This window comes from Peromyscus maniculatus, chromosome 3 (genome assembly GCF_049852395.1).
Source record: "Peromyscus maniculatus bairdii isolate BWxNUB_F1_BW_parent chromosome 3, HU_Pman_BW_mat_3.1, whole genome shotgun sequence".
Lineage (NCBI taxonomy): Eukaryota > Metazoa > Chordata > Mammalia > Rodentia > Cricetidae > Peromyscus > Peromyscus maniculatus.
This window is the reverse complement of record NC_134854.1, coordinates 100399564-100416825: the sequence shown is the minus strand read 5'-3', so window position 1 is coordinate 100416825 and position 17262 is coordinate 100399564. Positions and strand designations below refer to the sequence as shown.

At 38.1% G+C, this 17262-nt stretch overlaps 1 protein-coding gene across 1 annotated transcript; it reads left to right on the top strand.

Annotated features, from left to right (window-relative positions):
* Positions 1–12997: 12997 nt before the first annotated feature.
* Positions 12998–15622, top strand: LOC102923032 (regenerating islet-derived protein 3-gamma-like). Its single transcript, XM_006989031.3, has 6 exons — positions 12998–13033; positions 13334–13414; positions 13956–14074; positions 14268–14405; positions 14988–15111; positions 15339–15622. The coding sequence occupies exons 2-6, from the start codon at positions 13339–13341 to the stop codon at positions 15404–15406; spliced, it is 525 nt and encodes a 174-aa protein (XP_006989093.2). The 5' UTR covers positions 12998–13033; positions 13334–13338; the 3' UTR covers positions 15407–15622.
* Positions 15623–17262: the final 1640 nt, after the last annotated feature.

Below are 17262 nucleotides of genomic sequence, written 5' to 3'. Positions count from 1 at the left end.
TGGAGGTTAGAGACAGATGGAAGGAGGAGGGGTGTCAGGATTGAGGGCTCAGAGGAGTTTCTTTGGTCTGGTGAATCGTCCTCTGGGGAAGAGTTTTGGTAGACAAATAGAATTCATTTTCAAGGGAAATAAATGAAGTGAGCCTACCACCTGGCTATTTCGCCTAAAACTGTCCTCTGCTTTCCCAGCTTGGCAAGGATTGATCACTCCTTGCCTCTTGTTGCTGTTCCAGTTTCTGAGCAGAGATGCACTTTGCTTTCTCTCCCCTTCACGTAACTGCCACCCTTACATCAGCCCTGAACATTAGCATCCAGCATTGGTATTCCACTGAAAAGTCAAAATCCATAACGTCTTGTTAGACTGTAATGGATGAGTGCCACATGTGGAAAGACTGAGGCTTCAGTCAGGCCATGGTTCTCCTTCACTGGAGCTATACAGGTTTAAAACAGAGTTTGTCCAGCCAGGGCTTGATATTGAACCATGTGCCTGCAATTACTTTATCAAGGAATTACAACCCCGGAAAGAGTTGATTTAGATTACATTTAGACTATCTTTCAACTCTAGGAGTCAATCATTTTATACAAAGCGACACGTGGGGACACACTTCCTCCCAGCTGCTGACCACTGTCACATCCTCCTTTGGGCACTGAAGTTGAGACAGTCACCTCTGCTTCTACTGTGATATCCATTCCTGGCTCCAGGGTAATTGTATTCCAAAAGCTGCAGTGCACATGAATGCAGCGATCTAGACAGGCAACAAACAAACAAACAAATCTATCAAGGTAGTTGTGAAAGAATTACTTAGCTATTTCTAAATAATTTCAAAGGTGAGTAAATGCACCAAACAAATGATGCTGAAGCTGAATGCACCCAGAGTGAGGAACTGTGCATTGTTTACCTACCTCTTTGCTAAAATAGCTTAACAATTTGTCTTTAAATAATCACAATAGAAACCTTCCTATCCTCCTTTTCTCCCTCCTCCTCCACTTCCTCCTCCTTCCTCTTAGTCTCTCCTCTTTCTCCTTTCTCTTCTCCCAGTAGAGCTTTTCTTTTTTCCCAGTCAACCCCGCCCCTGTTTCTACCTTGTACTCTCATACATATACAATTGTGTGTGTGTGTTTGTGAGAGAGAGAGAGAAAGAGAGAGAGAGATCTTTCTGAGCCTTGCCTTATTGCACTAATATGATAATCTCCAATGCTTTACTTTTTCTGCAATAACTTAGAATTGTAAAGCCTGAAACTGACTTACCTTAAGCTATGCACATCTTCACTTCCATCCTTAACCCTGTCCTACAGGAGCACTTGTCATTATTGCCTAGATTCTAACTCATCATTTTTCTTTTAAATCACCTTATGTTTGCACTTTAGCAGATTGTATCTCCTCAAGACTCAGTTTCCCCACATGTTCCTTTCAATTCCTAAAACACTCCTGATATCCTTTTCATCCATATTAGGAACCAAAGTTTTAAGTGAGTTGATAAAAATGTACTGAAAATACTTAATTTTTTATGTTTTAAATAATTTTTATTCATGTATGTGTTTGCTTGTGCCTTCCTTGCTGCAGCAAGCCTGTAGAGGTAAGAGATGACTTGTGCGAGTCACTTCTCTCTTTATACCAGTGAGTCAGGTATTTGAACTCAGGATATCGGGCTTGGTGACATGTGCTTTATCTGAGCCATCTTGCTGTTTAGTTTCACTTGTACTGTCTCCCTTGTCTGTGTTTTCACCCTCTGAGAGTGATCTACTTACCTCCAGAAGCTCTCTTGATGTTTTAATGGCCACTCCTGTCACTTCATTACAGAGCACAAGAGTGTTAACATTGTTCTTCATGCTTAAAGAGTCGTGTCTCCATAGAGATTTTATTTTGTGGTTTTTGTCGCATTAGCACTTAGTTTGAAAGACTACCTGATTTTTCTCTAATAAAAATTAAAAGAAAGGTCTACATTTCTTGGGGGGAAAATAATCAAATAGTGCAGAATGAACCAAATAGTCATGGACATACATTAACTGGAGCAGGGGATGGTCTTTGGTGAATGGCCATAGGCTTCAGTGAGGAAACATGAGCATTGCATACTTGAGGATAAACCAGATTTGGGAAGGGGAACACATGCAGAAAGTTGAATGGGAGATATTAGCTAGTCAGAAATGCTAGCCTATTCCCAAGAAAACCTTGGGAATATCACCATTGTTATTTTACAGAAAGCAAAACTTGCAAACTAAAGATGTCATAAGCAGCTTCAGACACAGTATGTGTGAATTTTGTGTTTACAGTACTCAATGGGCCTGTTCCAGCTTCCTTACCCTTCAGTGATGCTGAGATCAATATTGGTCTTTGATTCTCAGAAGAGTCTTGAAACACTGTATCCACTTCATCACAAATGAAATAGATGGAGAGAAGTGAAGCTACTTACCCTATGCCATTAACCAGGAACTGTCAGTGTTATCATTTGAAGTCATGTTGGGCCTTGAAAACCAGTCTTCTATACTTTTTGAAAAATTGCATTCAGGTGGAAGTTGAATTGGATCAAGTTGCAATCCTAGAAAAAGCTATCACATCCATAACAATCACTTGAATATGCTATGAAGTAGCATCTCCCTGCTCAAGCTGCTTACTGCCTTCTATAATCTTAATATAGACATTTATTTATATATATTTGAACCTAGATTCTTCATAAAATAAGACAGAACATGCAATTGTTTCTTTTTCCCTCCCATTATTCTCTTGCTTCCTTCCCCCCATATAAGACTCTTTGCTAATTTCATATCCTCTATCTATCTATCTATCTATCTATCTATCTATCTATCTATCTATCTATGTTCATCATCATCATCATCATCATCATCAATAATCTATCATCTATCTGTCTGTCTATTATCTAATATATCAAGTATTTATGTATATATCTCCCTGGAGAATACACACACACACACACACACACACACACACACACACATATATATATATGGATAGATAGAAAGATACAGATAAATACCTATATGGCTATTATTCTATCTGTCTCTTCATCAATCCATCTATCTATGCATCCATCCATCCATCCATCCATCCATCCATCAACCCATCAAACTGTCATCTATCCATCTATGTTTAGTTCTGTGTGTGTGTATGTGTGTGTGTGTGTGTGTGTGTGTGTGTGTGTGGTGTGTATGTGTGTGTGTGTGGTGTGTGTGTGTGTGTGTGTGGTGTGTGTGTGTATGTATGTATGTACCAGTCTTGGAATGAGGCCCAGGATTTTGTTAAACAACTTTTTGTTAGACAACAACCACTGAGCTACATACCCCTATTTATGCATTTTTGAGTTGTATTAAAACTTAGCACTTTATTGAAAGCTTATATAAAGTATTTAATCAGAGGCAGAACTACTTCATTTACCACAGGCCGTCTCCCTGTGGTAAGATTAAAAAATACTATAGGCAGGGTCAATGCGTCTTTGCTCATAGTAGAGAGAAGGGTATGCTAAGTGCACCAAGGTAAGCATATGTTCTGCTAAGTCATTCAAACACTTGTAGTTTTTCCTGCTGTTTCACTATTTAAAGCCATGTTCCTGCACACCCATTAATTCCCATTAGTAATGCTGAGATGTGAGTCATGCCCTCTACAAAGGAAAAAGCTTTACTGAGGCAAGTATAATTCCTTACAAGTTCAGTACCTGCATATCTAAGCCAGCCAGGGGGCTAAAAAGTAAAAACTCGACTTTACTCAAACCAGATGTATTAAGCCATAGGAGGTTAGAGAACAAATGTCCAACAGCTCAAGTTCCTACTGCTATTTCCCCTTAATAAATGAGAAACTGGAGCTGACCACATCTTTCACTAAATAGAAATATAAATATTCACCACAAGACACTTCGCTTAAAAGTTTATATAAGAAAAATGTTTTGAAGCAGTTTTAAAAGAATTTTAGTTCTGTTGCTGATATTTAATGAGTCATAAGCTATTTAGGAAGAAAGTATATAAAATATATATTTTTTTAAAGTATAGCAGGAGACATGAATCAGGGGTAAGAAACAACAGAGGACCCAAGTTTGGTTCCCTCATTGGGAAGTTCACAGACACCTGTAACTCCAGGGATTAGGCTACTGCTTCAGCACTCGACACATACATAACCACACATATAAACACATACCCACACATGTAAACACATACCCATACACGTAAACACATACCCATACACATAAACACATACCAACAAACACACACATAAACACATACCCTCACACATGTAAGCACATACCCACACACATAAACACACACACACATAAACACATACCCACACATGTAAACACATATCCATACATGTAAACACACATCCACATACATAAACACACATCCCCATACACAAACACATACTCACACACATAAACACATACAAAGAAACAGTTATAAAATAATTTTTAAAATTGTATAAGAGCATAAGCCTAAATAATTATTGCATTTATAAGAATACAGTAGAATGTATGGGCATTATTTTGAAATTATTACTATTAATATAATCTATATTCTTAATGTGTAGTTTCTTCCCTGTTGTCCAAGGTATATTCTCTTGTACTTTCTCAATTTACACATTGACCTTCATAGATTTTTACATTACATCTTGGAACTAAAAAGGCTAACACCTAATTGGAAAAAATCCTTACGTACTCTACACATTTGAGACAAATGACTCTTTTATTTCTCTGTCCTTATTAATTCTTTCATATATTACATCCTGATCACAGTTTCCCCTCCCTCCCCTCTCCCCCAGTCACACACCACCCCCCCACCCCCCACACCCCCTGCCTTCCCTCTCACCCAATCCACAATCCCTCTAACTCCCTTCAGAAAAGAGCAGGCCTCCCAGAGCCATCAACCAAACATGGCATAATATGCTACTGTAAGACTAGGCACATGCCATCACATCAAGGCTGGGTGAAGCAAACCAGTAGGTAGAAAAAGGTCCCACAAGCAGGCAAAAGAGTCAGTGACCATCCCCTACTTTTTCCTGTTAAGGATCTCACTAGAAGATCAAGCTACTCAGCCATAATATATCTGCAGAGGATCTAGGTGAGATCCCTACAGGATCGCTGATCAATGTGAGCCCTCATGAGTTCTAGTCAATTGATTCTGTGGGACATGTTCTCATGGTATCCCCAACCTCTCTGGTTCCTCTGATCCTTTTTCCTCCTCCTCCATAGGACTCCCTGTGCTCTACTTAATGTTTGGCTGTGAGACTCTGCATCTGCTCCCATCACTTGCTGGATGAAGTCTCTCTCTTCTCTTTGATGAGGATTCTGCTAGGCTCTGGTCCCAGAATACTTTGCAGGCAGGATAAACTGTAGGTCAAAGGTTTTGTGGCTGGGTTGATGTCCCAATCCCTCCACTTGAGGTCTTGCCTGTTTACGGAAGATGGTCTATTCATTCTTTGTGTCTCGCATTACGAGGAGTCTTTGCTAGTGTTACTCTCATAGATTTCATGCAATTTCCCCTGAACTAGGTTTTTTAACCTCGATCCCAAAATGCCCCCTAATTCCAGTCATTTCTCCCAGTATTTACTCTCCCTGCCACTTGATCTCTCCTGTTCCCAACTCCATTCATCCCTAGTCCTCCCACGAAACATACTTTATTTCCCCTTCCCAGGGAAATCTTTGTGATCCCTTTAAGGCCTCATTGTTAATTAGCCTCTCTGGGTCTGTGGACCATAGCATGATTATCTTTTACTTTACAGTTATTATCCATTTAAGTGAATACATGCCATGTTGACCTTTCTGAGTTTGAGTTACTTCAGTCAAGATGATTTTTTCTCTAGTTCCATTTTTTTTTCCTGCAAATTTTATAATGTCATTGTTTTTAACAGCTGAGTAGAGTAATACTCTAATGTGTAAATGTTCCGCCTTGCCTTTATCTGCTCTTCAATTGAGGGACATGTAGATTGTTTCCAATTTCTGGCTATTATGAATAAAGCTGCTACAGACATGATTAAGCAAGTATCCTTGTGATAGGATGGAGCATCCCTTGGGTATATGCCGAGGAGTAGTATAGCTAGTTCTTGAGGATGGTTCCCAATTTTCTGAGAAACCACCATATTGATTTCCAAAGTGACTGTACAAGTTTGCACTCCCATCAGAAGTGGATGTGCTCCCCTTGTTCCATTTCCTCAGCAATCTAAACTGTCACTCCTGTTTTTGATCTTAACCATTTTTACAGGTATAAGATGCAATCTCAAAGTTGTTTTGCTATGCATTTCTCTGATGGCTAAGGATATTGAACATTTTTTTAGTGTTTCTTGGACATTTGAGTTTCCTCTGTTAAGAATTCTCTGTTTAGATCTGTATCCCATTTTAATTGGATAATTTAGTTTGTTGATACCTAATTTCTTGACTTTATATATTTTGGATATTAGCCCCGTGTCAAATGTGGAGTTAGTGAAATTCTTTCCCCATTCTATGGGCTACCCTTTGTCTTATTCTATTAGCCTAGTCAAAATGTTCAAATGTCAACCTTGACTCTATGGTTTGCACTAGAGGTTTATAGTGGTACAGAGCCCAACATGGAAAAATTTAATCTTAATGACTCTTCTGATACCTTCCTGTAAGAATGTTGAGACTTCCTCATACTGCAGTCTCAGATTCTCCAATGTCAATAATTATAGATGCACTGAAAATTTCAAGCCACTCTAAGTGTCTCCTCTTGAGTGGAGACAGCTATTTCTCATTGACTATGGCTTATGTCCACCTCTTGGATTCATTGTCATAAGTTTTGAAGGCTGTATTCCCCCTCACAGTTTTCCTCTTTCATGGTGATTCTCTTATTTCTAAACTCCAGGGCGACTTCTGAGAATATGCTGCCTTAAAATTTTGCAATGCCTACAACTGGAACACTTATGGAAAAGACAGCAACTGAAATATCCCACATCAAATGTTGTTTTCTCAAATCAAAACCAAAACATGGAATCTATGTTTGGATAGATGGGCACCTAAATGCTGACACCTAAATCCCCAATAATTATAAGTCTTATAGCCCTGCTACAAAAATTATTTAGAACAATTTCTATTTGCTCTGAAAACTAAATTACACCAATCTTCCTTGAAGTACACATATTTGTATAAAATGACATTTAAACTCTACATCTGACTCAGGAAAAGTAACTAACCAATCACCTGTGGAAAATTCCATTAGCAGAAAGCAAATAAGATGTCCTAAAATTAATGAATCTATCTACTGAGGTAACTTTTTAATAGTATCAAGTCAGAAAACAATTTTTTTCTTTTTAGAATTTAATTCATGGCTGCTGAATGCCTGAAGAATCTTAACTGAAATGAAATAATAAGTGTTTAATACCTAGAAGGAAGAACTCACTGGGATCATTCACTTCCATTTCTCACCTAGCCTCTAATGTACAGTGTTGCCTAGTCCAAGCCCTCTCTCTTCCTGAGTTTGTTCAATGAAATATAGAGTGAACAGCTGTCCTTTATAGTATACAGGATAGTTTGAAGACAAAGGTAACTAGTGGAGAGTATCAATAAATTAGTCAGTTTCTTAAATTAAAGAGAAGTTGGAACTTCAAGCATTCAGACAATTTATAGGGAGATGAGCACTAGTACCTGTCTTTTTATAAGAAAAGGAAATTGGTGATATTGTATTTTGAGTAAGTAAGGAAAATCCAATGACTCCACTGAGTATTCTCCTTCATAATATCCATTAAGGTAATGTAGCTTAGCAAATAACTACTCTGAGATATTGGCCACAGAATTTCCCTAGAGTTTTTAATCCTCCTATGCATAATAGGATGCTGATTTTCTGGGCTTGGGTCTTCTTATTGTCAGATACTCTCAATGACAAATTAAAGATGTTTAAGACATTTTTCCTTTTGCCTCATGTAGTAGTGAATGTCTTTATAGCAAAGTTCAAAATTACTCTTAGATCTTCCCTTCTCTTCCTCTCAGAGGAAGCTGGTGACAGTGACTGGAGAATCATTTTGGCCTTGATGATACTTTAACTGATATGTTACCAGGTTATTCAGTCACTGCAGATGCTTATTCCTTCCTCTGAAAAATGAGGGTATGACTATTTCAGTCCTAATGATCCTCTGGATATTTCATTGATATGTGCAGAGTTCTGAGCACAATGTCTACCACAAAATCAGTGCTATATAAATGGCAGTCATTAGTGAACTCCTTCACTGACAATTCTTTGATAACACTCTTAAAAAGTGAATTCCTTAATGAGTCACATCTGAATTCCTTTTTTAAAAATTAATCCAATTTTATGATACTTAAGCATATTCTGAGAATGAAGAGAGCTGGACAAGTATGACCACATGCCTCTAAGGGAGCATTGTTAAAGGTTAAAGAAAAGATCAAATCAAGTACAGCTAATAGCTAAGCTACAAAGTGATTCAGTGGTGCTACTTTTCAATAACCTCACCTCAGATCAAATAGTCTTTCCACTGAGAATTATCAAGCACCAATTCTATCATGAACAGCCATTAAGAATATTATTAACTTCTATTTACTACATTATGTATGAGACACCATGATCAATGATGTCTATGCATTGTTTTACTTGATTCCACATTCATTTCATGAAACAGAGCTGATCCCTGAGCCCAACTTCTTAATCACTGTGCTTTCTGCTTGTCCACTATTTGGACTGGCATATGTCACAGCTCAATGAAAACAAATATCTGAGAGATCATGGGGGTACCATAGGTAGTAAAGGTAGTACCATAATCCTAAAGATCCATAATATCTTGGATATTTTCTAAGCTAGGATGTCTTGTGGGAATCCCAACTCCATGTTCTCCCAGCCCAACACATCTGACATCCCTACTCAAGTAGAATCAGCTGACTACAAACCCTCCTCGAATATTGGAGGTGGTACTTCTCCCTCTATCCTCAGAGGGCTTTGGCCACCTGGCTTTGTCTTGGGTGTGTTCATGCTACTCCCCTTTGAACTTCCTGGTGTTCTGGGGTGGAATTCATCTCTGAGACACACCATGGCCTTTCTGTCTACCCTTCAATATGTATGTTCCGTCCATCACCCTTACCAAATCCTAAAGATTGTGTTTGCATTTTGCTTCTGTCTTAACTCTTGGACTTTCCTGCAGTTATAATGAAATCTTGTTTATTACCTGAAATTTTCCCTAAACAATACACAGAACATGAAGAGAAGGCAATAGGAGACACGTGGAAAATATTCCTAATGTCATAGAGATTTCTGAAAAGTTTTTTCTATGAAAGTCACTTATCTGTGGTTCCCACTTCATGTTGTGAATTGTGAACTCCATACAGCAAAGTTTCCTTTATTTTAAACTCTGACTAACTCACAAGATCTAGTATCTTGAAGAAATTTATTTGCAAATCTGAGTTTCTAATCTGATCTCCCTCCCTCCCTCCCTCCCTCCCTCCCTCCCTCCCTCCCTCCCTCCCTCCCTCCCTCCCTCCCTTCCTTCCTTTTGCCTTTCCTCCTTTTCTTTCTTTTAGTAAACTTTGGTTTAAAAGTTGACCATGAGGACAATTTCAGTATTTTGACCCTTGATTTAGTTCAAACATATCTGTAAAAATTTCCGCATTAAATTCTGTATGCAAAGTAGGCTTTCTTGTAAAGCCGCTTAGGGAATAAGCTCAAAGGCTTAGAAAGTAATCGCCCTTTGAATAAAGTTATTTAATCTAAATTGCCATGTGATGGCTTTCTAAAACTCATTTTGTTTGCACAACCCACAAGGAAAGGCCAAAGAATATGTTTTCATTTTAGAATGTTACTTCTAATAGTGAATGCAAAATAAAGCACTTGAAATTATCCATAGTGGCTCCACTTGCAGGCTAATTTTCCTACCATTTTCTATTTCCATAGATTCTTACAGATGAGTTCTATGACCGATAAGAATTTATTCTTCCTGCAGATTGAGATTTTAGTATGGTTTGCAACAAATACATTTCCCAGGGGCTCTCTGATCCACACATTAATGATATTCTAGTGTTTCTCAAAAACAGAAAACTTAGGATTTGTCCCTCAGTAACTTTTGTGTCTATCATCTCATTAGAGAATTAAGAAATACATGACAAAAGTAATAAAGTTATCACTCTAATATATTTAATTTTAAAAATATCAAAATTTTCTTTTCAAGCTGAAAACACACTATGAAGTTAATATAATTATGAATAAATATACTAGAATATTAAATAAAATTTAGAAGGTTTAATATACTAGTTGGCAAAGGTACCAACCCATACTTAGTCAGTAGAGAATGGGTAAAATGGCAATATGTGATCCATGGAGTCCCCTGTCCTCCCTCTTCCCACCACCCAGCCTTCCCCCCTAACCTACCCTCCCCTCCATTCCCACTTCCTCCAAGGCAAGGTTTCCCCTGGGGAGTCATTCTAGCCTGGTAGATTCAGTTGAGGCAGGTCCAGTCCCCTCCTCCCTGCGCAAAGTATCTCAGCATAGGCTCTAGGTTCCAAAAAGCCAGCTCATGCACCAAGGACAGATCCTGGTCCTGCTGCCTGGGGGCCTCCCAAACAGTTCAGGCTAATTAACTATCTCACTTATCCAGAGAGCCTGGTCCAGTTCCATGGGGGCTCCTCAGTTATTGGTTCACAGTTCATGTGTTTCTGCTAGTTTAACAATACCTTTTCTAATGCTGCAGGCTAAAATTTAAGTGTTTATTTGAAATTTATATGTTGACAATATTTTTCATGCTTATTAAATTCTCTCATTAACTCTAATAACTAATTTAGATATTCTTTAGGGTTTCATTCTTTATGGAAATAGAATGTTTGTACAAATACCGAACGCTCTATTTACTTTTTTGATTAATTTTCATTTCCTTTTAAAAGTTGTGCTTTCCGTAATATGATACTGTTGACCAGAATCATAAGGGTGGTGAATTTATGTTCCTGGTTTTGAAGGAAATATTTCCAATGTTTTGATTTTAAGTATTTGAAGATTTCTTTACCCTTCTAAAGTACTCCCATGTACATCTTGATTGTTACCAATGTCCATAACTCAAGTTAGATTTATACTAAGTACATTTTTTTCTCTCCAGGATGATCATTTAAATTTTGTTTTCATTCAAAAAAGAAAATTTCTCAATATGATATAAATAATGGTTCTTCCTGAAACCACCTTTGCATTCTGAGGCTAATTCTTCTTTCTTATCATTTATTGTACAGATTTGATTTGTTTAGTATTTTGTTCAGGAAATTTGCATATAGACTCTTGAGAAAAATTGGCCTTTATATTTGTTTCCCATGTTTGTTCTCAGTGTTTCCTTTTTCCAGCCTTTCATTTTATCCAACATTTTATGAAAAAAATCATATAAATCCAAAGAGAATTGTATGATTAATTCCCATATCTGTTACTAAGAGAAGGCAAAGATCCTTTTATTGCCTACCTTGTTCCATTCAACCACAACTATTTTGTCAGTAATGCAGCAGACTATGTTGATGTAAGTTCTAAAAATAATATTTCATTTGTAAGTATTGTATTAAGTTTAAATGGTAAAATCATCTCATAATATAATATCAATATCCTGGTTGACATGTAAAATCATAGCCCCTTAACTTTATCAAACCTCACATTTCATCCATAATCTCATAATTACTGTGATTTTTCCATATTAGAATCTAAATGTATTTTACATATTGGACTTCCCATATATTTCTCTCAGATGTTAAGTATTGTGTTATTTTATTTTATTAATTCATTGTTTGAATTCAAACTTTCTGGATTTTTTTTCTGGTTGCATTTGTTTTGATGTAACATAAAATCTTTTCCCATCATCTAATTTTCTGGAAATTGGTAGATAATAACAACAACTTCTCAAACCATTTTCCTCTTGGGGAATCTTTAAACACCAAATTATCATCAAAACACCAATATTATTCACCTATCAGTGGTATTTATAGCACTAGACATTAAAGTAGGCTATAAAAATATTTACCAATTGTATTTGAACATTTTTAAAGCATTTCTTAAAATTCCCATATATTTTGAAAATCATATATATGTCATGTCATTTGCCAAGGAAAGCTAAGGAAGCCAACTTGCTTTTCCTCAGGACAACCATTGATCCTCAGGGAGAAGACTTCCACATACATTCAGAGTGTTTAAAAGTATGTGTTTAAGGGATGAGGTTTATTAATATTAATTATCATCATTGTTTGATGTAGTTCAAAGTCATTCTAATGTGAAATGTTATCTACATTTTGCCTGTGCTTGCATAGGTGATGGACACAAGTTGATGACCCTGGCTGAATTAATACCAAAAGCACACACCATTTATCCACCGTTTTCTTGACCTTCCCACAAAGAGGCAACAGGAGAGCAAGTTCATTCAGCCACTGTTCCTTGATACCTCAGCTAAAATATTGACTCAAAAGATTATTATCACGCTTCCTACAAATCTTGCTACAAAGTTCAGACTTTTTTCTCCTTTCCTTAAAATTTTCCCTTCTGCTTTCAATTAAATTATTGAAAAATTTTGAAAATTAAAAAATAATTATCCTCATCATCAATAGTTACAATTCCCAACTAATCAAAAATTTAATTACTAGCATATTTTAAATCCTACAAAACAAAGTACCAAGATTATACATGTGAATATATGTATAAGAAGTATAACTTCTTTCTCGTGTAACCAAAGTACACTGCTAATATTTGTTTTCTTCAGTAAACTCAAGGTTGCAATATTTTGAAACTGGTGTTACAGCATAATCCATAACACAGTTATCATTTTCTTAAGTTTCCCAGCACTAAGTATCTGGGAAGAGGTGGGGAAAGTTCAAACTGCACCCACACCTGACAACAGAGCAGGGCTGGTGACAGGAAAGAGCTACATATGTAGCAATTCACAGTCTTTGCCAGGAAGAAACTTGCAATTTTGATGGGAACCTCCTAGGGTCCATGCCAAGCACCACCTACCTCCCTAACTTGCATAAGCATTCCAGTTATTCCCTTTGATGCCCCTCCCTCAAATTCTGTTATAAAAGCAGAATCATCTCTGTCCCAAGATACTACCCCAGATCTCTGCAAGACAGGTAAGTGAGAGCTGAAAGATGAGGAGAGTCTTGCAGGGGTTCACCTCTCATACCACAGAAGATATGGGAGAGTCCCTGCCCTCACAGAACAGAGGGATCTGGGAATCGGCAACAGTTTCCTGGGGAGTTTTCAAGAGAAGGGGAAAGATGGATTTTTTTTTTTGTTTCAGAACCAAAGAAGGAGAATATTAGTGTGTGTATCTCTACAGTTAGCCAAACGAGAAGGGATGCAACGGTTCTCTCAACATGTCCTCTCTTACCATATTTTCCACCATGACTCTGGTTGTTCCTTCTTCACAGACAAGATGCTGCCTCGTATGATCCTCATCAGCCTGTCCTGGATGCTGCTCTCCTGCCTGATGCTCTTATCTCAGGCGCAAAGTAAGGTTTTCCTGCCTCTAGAACTGAATTCCCTGTTATCCAGAGCCCCTTGGCTCTGAAGAGTCACATGGTGATAATGATGAAGAGAGTCCCGCACAGAAACACTGCCTGCAACTCATCCATCATCCTGCTTTCCTCTAAGGCACTAATGACATATAGTGAAATAACAGCCCACTACTGATATTAAAGAGGTTCCTATTTTGCTAGGAACTTCTACTTGGTGAGCTTAAGAGGGAAAGTGTGGCAGTCAGTAATGAACTGTTGAGAAAGAAAAGGAGTGGATGGGCCAGTGCAAGACTTAGCGTGGAATTGGGGATCTATGGATAGTAGGAGAAGAGTAAATCCTAAAATTAAAAGAAGACCGTTTATCATAAAGTATGTCAATTTCAAGGCCAAGATGAGAAATAAAAGGTGACAGAGTCTGTATTGTGGACTTAATCTCAAATACAGGCTTTACAGCATTCGCTAAGTTGATCTTACCATCTAACCCACACTCTTCATTTCACTACACCCCTGTCTTTATCTCCTTCTTCCACCCCAGGTGAAGATGTCAAGGAAGATGTGCCCTCTTCACGAATCAGCTGCCCCAAAGGCTCCAGAGCCTATGGCTCCTATTGCTATGCCTTGTTTCGGATTCCTAAATCCTGGTTTGATGCAGATGTGAGTGCTAGAAGTTGCAGAAGAGGGAAACAGTGGGAAGTGTGTGCCAGTCACAGAAGAAGTGGGCTCTACTTCCCATGGTTCCTTGAGGATCAGATTGAATGCTCTGTCTTTAGTAGCCTCTATCGTCTACATTTGCCCACCATTTACCAATGAGATCTGAGTCTGACTCATTCTGCCCTTTTTTACCTAGCTCGCCTGCCAGAAGAGACCCGCAGGACACCTTGTGTCTGTGCTCAGTGGATCTGAGGCTTCCTTTGTGTCTTCCATGGTTAGAAGCAGTGTGAACAATGCCCAATATGTGTGGATTGGGCTCCATGATCCTACACTGGTGAGATACCATCTCCTCTCATCTATCATCACTCATAGATTTTGTTCCCTGGTTCATTCTCTGTGTTCATATGAGAAAGTCCCAATCATATGCAGAGCTCACATTTTAGATTGCATCTGGGGTAAAGGGAAATCCTTGAGCTCTGGTGAGGTCCTAGTCTTCAGATGACATTCAAGTGGCTGACCACTGTCGGCTTTTACAAAGTTCCTAAATGAGGCTTTGGAAATCTCTTCTGTGAGATTCAGGGTGTTTGCACCTATGATTCTGAGAGAACCTCAAAAGAGGAGGATATCCATAGTTGTTCTTCAGAGAATCGATGTGGGCCATGAGGTTCAGAGAAATTTACAAAAGCACAACTTGCTATGTTTACTAAGGGCCATGTTATTTTTTCCTGGGTTCAAATAGATTGTATCAGCAGAGATCTGATAATAGGAGAGAGATGCTCAGGTTGAATTCTGGGTAGCGCCTGAAAGACTAGATCAATTCCATAAAGCTGGACATAGCTATCAGCTACTCCTGGGAAGGGATCATGTAAGCAGAGCTGCAGTTGCCATTCTTTTACCATTGCTGCCTCTTCTCTAGGGCCAAGAACCCAATGGAGGTGGATGGGAGTGGAGCAATGCTGATGTGATGAATTTCTTCAACTGGGAGATGTCTCCTTCCAGTTCTTCAGGTGGTTATTGTGGCAGCCTGTCACGAAACTCAGGTAAGAAAGAGGGTGGTCCTCTTTGAAAACCAGTGTTTTCCCACACTTCTTCTATTCTCAATCTCTTGTCTCCTTTCACGCCTCCTTCCTTTGTATCTTCTCCCTAGATTAAATCACTAGGAAGATGACAGAAAGACCCTGACATCCAGACCCATATCCTTGATGCCCCTTCGTTGAGTTTATGAAATGTCCCAGCCCCTTTTATTTTGCTTCTTCTGTGTCTGCAGGATATATGAAGTGGAAAAATTATTATTGTGATTCAGAGTTACCATATGTCTGCAAGTTCAAAGCCTAGAGAACTGAGTTAGCACCCCAAGTTTAGTATGCACCTCACCGTGATCAAGAACCCAAGTGTGAAGTTGGACGCAAGAAGGAAACATCCCTGCACTGCAAACTTGACCTCTAGTGATTTCTCCTCTTCTGGTCTTGCCTTGCTTTCATTTGAGGCTCTTCTGTGTGTACTCAGGCCTGGGTTCTCAGAGTGTAATAATAAAATGCATAACTCATACCTATGTCCTTTGTGCTCTCTTCATTTAGTAAAAAAAGAAAATATATCAGTTAAAGGAAAGAGCTGAGCAGAGTTAAATTTTTGAAAAAGACCCAGTTATGCTGGGAAGGGAGAGACATTTTCTGTAGCAGTTAACCACAGTGTTTTCATGCTCCTATAAGCTATCCTTCATGCCTCTGTAAAGACTCCTAACTAAACCTATAAGACCTCTCTCTCTCTCTCTCTCTCTCTCTCTCTCTCTCTCTCTCTCTCTCTCTCTCTCTCTGTGTGTGTGTGTGTGTGTATGTGTGTGTGTGTGTCTCTCATATACACACACACACACACAAACACACACACACACAAGACAAAACATAAAGGTAAAAGGGGGCAAATAGGAATAAGGAAGGGGATCAATGATAGTGGGAAGGAGATGAGAAATGGGGGCTGCATACAAAGTACATGGCATACATATGTGAAAGTGTCATAATGATGTACAATTAACACAGGCAAATAAAAGCCACAAAACTAAAGAATATATGTGTGTATACATCTATATCAGTTTAAATGCAAACACATCTGTGAAAAATAAAAGGCTGAAGAAAGACAAGCAATAGTATTATTAGAAAAATACTGGAATAAGTATATTAACTTTAGTCAAGTCCAATTTCAGAAAACAAAACATTATCAAGATTCAAAAGAACCATTTGAAAACCTTAAAAGTGCTCAGTTCTTTAAGAGCACGTGCCTGAGAACAAGACTGCGAATCTGTGAGGCAATGACTTTCAGAACCACAGTGGAAATAGACAAAACCACTTCAGATATTTGACCTATGGCAAGGCTGCTTCTGCTACATGCACTGTATGTTGCTAACATAGTAGTTCAAAATGATCTGGCTTCATCTAGCCTATCCATAGATCAGAAACCTATAAGTTGCTTACCATATAGATTACTAACCTTAGATTATCAAGACAGGGCAAGCTTTGAAGTAAGTATTTTTTACTGTTGTCGTGGTATTTCTTGCCACTGCTAGGCATTCTTAGAGTATCATAGATTATTACTAGCTCAGGAAAATATTCCAGTAGTATTCACTATTGAATACATACGGTTTTGAATCTTTATAAAGTCCAAATATCTTAAGCTTAACCATTTTAAGTTAGGGAGAACCTCAAGATTTTAATACTTTTTTCTTTTAGTAATTGATAGGTAAGCAGGCAAAACATATGGAAATAAATAGTTGACTTAACCAGTACAATCAGTCAAATTAATCTGTTTGACCTTCAGAGAATACCTCAGGCAGGTCTGGTGTGATGGCACATACCTGTAATCCCAGCAATCAGGAGGCTAAGACAGGAGGGTTACTGTGAGTTCAAAGCTTACCTCAGATATGTAGAGAATTATAAAGCAACCATAGCTACAATGTAAGATGCAGTAAGAAAGACAGAATACTTTGTCCTGTTGTATAATACACATTCTTCTCAAGTTCAGATGGAATAGTTACCAAGATAAATATAAAAGAGGATAAATGATACAAAATATTTTATCAGATGTCAGCGGAATTAAAATTCAAGCCAAAACCAGAAACACATTAGAGCAATGCCAAAATTTTGGAGATGCAGCTAGACACTTCCAAATGATACATGGAAAAGAGAAGCCACAAAAGAGCT

Bases quoted from the DNA above. Each gene is read 5' to 3' on its own strand.
- LOC102923032 (XM_006989031.3), top strand. From the start codon at position 13,339: ATGCTGCCTCGTATGATCCTCATCAGCCTGTCCTGGATGCTGCTCTCC. The intron at 13,415-13,955 runs GTAAGGTTTTCC...CTTCCACCCCAG, and splicing joins GCTCTTATCTCAGGCGCAAA to GTGAAGATGTCAAGGAAGAT. The intron at 14,075-14,267 runs GTGAGTGCTAGA...TTTTTTACCTAG, and splicing joins AATCCTGGTTTGATGCAGAT to CTCGCCTGCCAGAAGAGACC.